General features: G+C 34.7%; 1 protein-coding gene across 1 annotated transcript in view; it reads right to left on the reverse strand.

Annotated features, from left to right (window-relative positions):
* Window positions 1–6,681, reverse strand: part of TIMM23 (translocase of inner mitochondrial membrane 23 homolog (yeast)) — a 23,705-nt gene that overhangs the window by 13,795 nt on the left and 3,229 nt on the right. The window contains exons 2-4 of the mRNA XM_012658405.1: window positions 6,348–6,406; window positions 1,372–1,465; window positions 1,076–1,160 (exon numbers count right to left, since the gene is read on the reverse strand). Coding sequence (XP_012513859.1) covers window positions 1,076–1,160; window positions 1,372–1,465; window positions 6,348–6,406 — 238 coding nt within the window. The remainder of the gene's footprint in view (window positions 1–1,075; window positions 1,161–1,371; window positions 1,466–6,347; window positions 6,407–6,681) is intronic.

A 6,681-nucleotide genomic window follows, 5' to 3' on the forward strand; every position in this document is an offset into this window, starting at 1 on the left:
TTAATATGATGTAGGGGATTTGTCTCAAAAAGATGGGAGAGGAGAAGATGGGACACAACTGGCCATGGGTGACAGTTGTTGAGGATGGATTATGGTTCACAGATATTTATTACACTATGTATTTTGTCTACTATTGTATAATTCAAAATTCCCCATGATACAAAAATTAAAAAAGAAATTATTGAAGCAAGGAACAAATAATAAAAACATTGAAGGATCTTGGCTGGTAAAGCAAGGACAACAATCCACACAGTAACAGGAATACAGAAAACTTGACAAGCCTTCAAGTTTCCCAAGATCTAATTCTAGCACAGTTGCTGCCATCTGCTGGCTGAACACTACGTAAGGAAGGTGGAAGTTAAAGGGTCCTAAAACAAAATTTTGACCCATGGAGGAACACACACTCTCGATTCCAGTTATATGAGGTGTAAAAATGTGCAAAACTGAACAACATATTGTTGAGGGAATATCAACGGGGACTGGCTATGTTTATTTCTTAAGCAAGGTGAAGATATCCATTATATACACTTTCCAACTTTTTTAATTGTATTTTTCCCTTCTCTGCAAACTTCAAGATCCTGAGACAAGACTGTCTTATCCTCTTAGGACTACCTTTAAGTTCTAGGAATTTTATTTAAAATTTCTGTGGCTCTCCATGCCAGAAATAGAGAGTGAAATCAGTAAGAAGTTCAAGTAAAATGACAGCAGTTCTAGCTGTCACCCTTACATGCTGCCTGTATCTTGATTACCACATCCCATGGTCCTGTGTGTCCCTAAAAAATCCAAAATTCATACTAGTAATCCAGCAATTTGGAAAGCACGTCTTATAGGCTTGGAGAACGGAACAGGTATACCTGAGAAGTTAGGTTAGGGTAGCACTAGCTAACTGAGGGACACCAATTCAAAAAATCACCTCTTTAAAAAGGGATAGATTCAGTAATCTGATTCCTTGGTTCCTTTTGAGTAAGATTAAAAACAGAAAAAAAGACATAATCTCATGGTTATACTCATCAAACCAACAAAGCAGAGGTTAGTATTCAAACATCATTAAATCAGATGATTACATGAGACTTACTGTACATTTCTTGGTTTGGACCAGGCCATGTTCTGGGTTTCCTTCAATCCTAGCCGAAGACCATTCACTGCCCCAAATGCAGCCCCTGGTAAATCATAACAATTGATCCAAATAATACAGCTTTGTCGTAAAACAAACAAAGAAACAAAACTGCTCTTCTCATTCATGTTTAATAGAAAAAGATGATAAATGCAAATAACGATGTTTTTAAAAAAATCCAGAAACCAATATTCTAATTGCTTTTGTGATCAACTACTTGGACTGAGGACACTTAAGAAAAAATTCGTTACACCCACCTGTCATGCAACATCCTCCTATGGTAAAGAAGGCCAGTTCAAACCTGCCCCGGGTTTTATTAGCTCCAGTCGGTAAAATAAACTCATCTGTATCCTAAAGGGGTAATAACAAAAACCAAGCTGAGTGCTTGTATTTACATTTTTTAAGTAGTTTTTTTTACAGAAAGTAAAACCTTAAATTAATTCAAACTCAACTATACTTATTCAAACAAAAATAAAACTTTCTGCAATAATAGCAACACCTAAATCAAAGTGAAATGAAATAAAAAACATAGATTTAGTTCTTACAGGGATTCTCATTCAGAACTTTGTTTCCTTCATAACATAAATCTGATAGACTGTATGTAATGTGTAAATCTGAAGCAACAGTGCAAGAGAGTTTAGAAAGGACAGCTCTAGAGAGGCACACTGAAAGCTGTGAGAAGTAACAGCGGACAGGCTATCAATCAGGAAAGAAATTTTCATTCTGTATCAACTATTTATTGAATATCATTTTATTATATGTAAAACCAAATGATCATGAAAAATGAGCAAGAACTATTTAAGCACAACAGTTTGGATCAGTTATGCAAGAGCAAATTATCCCCTTAATAATTCTTAACTGTTTGAGGGGCATATATTCCTCTGATAATCTTCGAAAGCTAGATAGACCCTTTTTTTAGTAAACGCATACACAGAATTTGGCATAAGCCCCTAGAACGTCACTCAAAAATCTTAGGTTGAGAAATGGTATTCTAAGAGCAAAATATGATCAATTTTTATAGTCAATACACCTTTATGAAAAACAAATTCATTTTTGCCAAGCTTTCCATGCAACAATGGTTAACGCAAGCCTCTGATGGATAGCACACACCTGTGGCAAAAAAAACCGCACAGCATGCCACAGTTAACACAGTAGAAGCCACTAACAACTAACACTTCTCCCACATCCCTGTGGCAAATACTGAATGTCAGTAAATGCATTCCTCATCAGGGAAACCAGCTCTGCATTGGTTTTTGATTTCTAGCTTGTGCACACATCCTCACCAAGAATTGCACAAGTAAACAAGAACATCTACCCTCATCACACAAAAATAGTCTGTTGGGCAATTACAAGCAAACGTGGAAGAGATCCCATGTGATGTACACTGTATACAGTTTTGTAAATGTTGGGTGCTTCTTGAATTTTAAATTAATGGCTTAGTTTTAAATTGTGCTTCTTCTTTGAGGTTTTTAGAAATGCTATATTTGATCAGATAAGGCACATAATTATCCTTCAATCCAGAAATGGATCACCAAGAATAGGAAATTAAAAAGAAAATGGCTGTGATGAACACTATCAAGCTAGTACAAGTGCATGTCAGCACCAACTCACCCTTCAACTAGCGTCAACCATAATAAAAACACTACAAGGGTTTCAAGCAAATGCGTATCAATTCACATACAAACAAGGTCAATATCAAAGTATGTTAATACACTAAATGTAAAGAAGATATGTTGAAAAGTTCTCATTAAACTTGTACTGCTAACACTCTAGGATATGAGTGTCACTAAAACACCCTAAGTACCAGGGTTTGCTAACACAAAAGAGAAACGAATCCAAGAATGAGCATCACACAACATACCCACTGAAACAGAAGGCTAAGATTACGTGAAACTTTTATATAATTTCAAGAGGATGACACTATGGACATTAGAAATATTTAAACTTTCCTAGTTTTTATACCAGACGTTCATCTGGGCTAACAAGAGGAAGATTTATTACTTAACGTAATTTTTTAAAACATTTCAGTAAGGATATAAGGGTAGTGACAATAGAGAAACTAGTGCCTCAGATAAGAGTTGTTGCCAAAAAAATCACGATATGGTGAGTTCACAAGTACTATTTGTCTTTAACCTTCAAAAGTATGGAAAAATGTTTCACAAAATGTAATTTTTATTAAGGTATCATCTTTAAATTTAGAGTTTCCATGATTATTTGTAATAACAGAGACAATGAAACTTAGAAAACACTTTTTCAATTCTGAAGTCCCTCTAGTATTCCAATAGAATATGCCAGTATAAATGTTTGCCATGAAGCAAGAAGTCACAATTTTTTTCTTTGGCTACAAAATCTTAAGTCTAACCTTAAATAAGCCTTACCTAGCAATGTGCGGGCACAATGGTATTGTATTTATAACTAGAGCTAGGGTACAACCTTTCAAGTTTGGATCCAACATTTAAGCAAAATACATGTGATTAGTTCTGAAATTCTGAGTAAACAATTCACAGAAGGGTACTTTTAAAATAAAAATCAATAAACACCCAGTGTTAAAAGATAACATTGAAAGAACATTTCCTGTAAAAGCAATAAAAGCTTGAACCCGGTAAGGTGCTAAGCATCAGCTAGCTTCAATCTGAACACATTTCCCAAACAAGAAACAAGCAGCTGTCAGTTGCTGTTAGTGATTCAGCTTTGAAACATAAAGATCCAGCCATTACTCCTAAAAAAAAATACGTTTAATAGAGTTACTGATACATAATTCATATACCACATAATTCACATATTTAAAATGTATAATTCAATGGTTTTTAGTATATTCAGTTGTGCAACTGAGACCACAGTGAATTTCAAAGCATTTTCATCAACCCAGAAAGAACCTCTAACCCATTAGCAGTCATTGCCCATTTACCCTCAACCCTAGGTAGTACTAATCTACTTACCATGTCTATGTATTTGCCTATTCTGGACAGTTCATAAAAATGGAATCATACAGTATATGGTCTGGCTTCTTTAATTTATCAAGTTTTCCAGGTTGATTCACGTTGCAGCATGTATCAATAATTCATTCTTTTTATTGCCAAATAATATTCCATTATACAGGTATGCCATATTTTGTGTATCCATTTTGTCAGCTGATGAACATTTGGTTTGTTTCCACTTTTTGGCTATTATGAATAATGAATGCTACTACAAACATTCATTCACAACTTGAGTGTATAGGTTTTCAATTTTCTTGGGTATACCTAAGAGCAGAATTGCCAGGTCATAAAGTAACCCTATTTTTAACATTTTGAGAAACTGCTAGTTTCCAAAACAGCTGTATCATTTTACATTCTCACCAGCAATGTATAAAGGCTAAAATTCTCTACATCCTCACCAATACTTGTTATTGTCTGTCTTTTTGATTATAGTCATTCTGGCTGTGTGAACTTGTATATTACTGTGTTTCTGTGATTTACATTTCTCTAATTAATGACATTTAATACCTTTCATGTGATTATTGGACATCTGTGTATCTTCATGGAGATATCTATTTGAATAGATACCTCCATTTTTATGGAGATGTCATTTAAACCCTTTGTCCATTTTATAATTGAGTTGTCTTTTTATTAATATTTTAAGAGTTTTTAATAAATTACAGATATAAGTCCCTTACAAGATATACAATTTCCAAATATTTTCTCCTAGTCTGTGGGTTGTTGTCCTTTTCCTTTCTTGATGGTGTTGTCTGAAGCACAAAATTTTAAAATTTTGATTCAATTCATCAACTTTTCCTTTGATCACTTATTTTTGGTGTCACATTTAAGAATCATTGTCTAATCCAAGGTCACAACTATTTGCACCTATGATTTCTTCTAATAAGTGTTTTATAGCTTTAGCTCTTACATTTAAGTCTTTAATCCATTTTGAGTTGATGTTTGTATATGGTGTGAGGTCAGGGTCCAACTTCATTCTTTGGTGTATGGATTCTAGTTGTCCTAGCAACATTTGTTGAAAAGACTATTTTTTCCCCACCTAATTGTCTTGGCACCTTTGTTGGAAACAAATGCACTGTAAATAATGTGAGAGCTTATTTCTGGACTCCGAATTTGTTTCCATTTATAGATTTCTTATGTTAATATCACAGTGTCTTAATTATTATCGTTTTATAGTAAGTTTTAAAATAGGGAAGTGTAAGTCCTCCAATTTGTTCTTTTTCAAGACTGTTGGCTATTCTATGTCCTTTGAATTTCCATATGAATTTTAGGATCAGCTTGTCAATTTCTGCAAAAAGGCCAGCTGAGATTTTGATAGGCCCTGCACCGAATCTGTTGGTTAATTTGGGGAGTAATGTAATTTCAACAATATTAAATTTTCCAAGATCATGGAATGTCTTTCCATTTTTTTAAAGACCATCACAGGTCTTTAATTTGAAGTTTTCAGAATGTAAGTTATGTACCTCAGTTAAATTTATTCCTAAGTATTTTATTCTTTTTGACATCATTAGTAAAGGAATATATATATTTTTTTGAGACAGAGCCTTGTTTTGTCACCCTGGGTAAAATGCAGTGGCTTCACTGCAACCTCAAACTCCTGGGCTCAAGTGTTCCTCCTGCCTCAGCCTCAGCCTCCTGAGTAGCTAGGACTACTAGGGGGCGTGGGCCATGACGTCCAGCTACTTTTGCAGACGTCATTTATCAGGCTGAAGAAGTCCCTTCTATTTCGAGTGTTTTTTTAAATCATAAAGGGGGTGGTGGATTTTTTAAAATGCTTTTTGTGAAACTACTGAGAAAACCATGTGGTTTTTGTCCTGTATTTGTTCCTTCAATGCTTTATTATAAATTGATATGGCATAGTACATTAATTTTCACATGTTAAATCAACCTTGCTTTCCTGAGATATTCGAGATATCTTGGATTCGAAGAGATTTTACTCTTTGAAGCTTTTGAGGTTTTAGTCCAGTACCCTGACATTGCAAACAACTTTAAAAACAAACTTTGTTAACTACCTACCCCAGTATTTTTATTGTGGTGCTTTTTATTAATTCTCTGTTAGTTTTAAAAAATAAACCTTTGAAGGGAGTTAACTGAGAGAGATGTAAGCCAAGTCCCTAGGGTTTGTGAGGAAAAAAAGGGTGAATGGAGACCAGGGACTTAGTGCATCCAGAAGTATGTCATAGTTCATCAGCATACGTAGTTGGCTTTTTAAAAAAATGGTAAGATAAAGGACCAAACTAGTAAAATCTTAATCTTACCTGTACGAGGTATCGTGGATCCACATTTAAATAAGGAGACAGAGGGTTCATACCAGTTACTAGAGAGAAAACAAAATGTCATATTACAAAATTCTTCAAGTTATTTCATTTAGAGTTAATTTACCTTGTCATTGTTACATGAGTTTTGCAATTTTTACAGGCTCGCTAAACGTGAAAATTTTTCCTATTTTATCCTCCCTATCTATCAGTTTGGGGGCTGACTCATCCTGGGGTCCTCAATCCCAAACCAGGTCTCGCACTGGTGGCTCAGGCTCTAACATCAATAAGATACTGGCGGCTGGGTGCGGTGGCTCACGCCTGTAATCCTAGCACT

The sequence above is a fragment of the Propithecus coquereli genome, unplaced genomic scaffold (assembly GCF_000956105.1).
Source record: "Propithecus coquereli isolate 6110/MARCELLA unplaced genomic scaffold, Pcoq_1.0 Scaffold585, whole genome shotgun sequence".
Taxonomy (NCBI): Eukaryota; Metazoa; Chordata; class Mammalia; order Primates; family Indriidae; genus Propithecus; species Propithecus coquereli.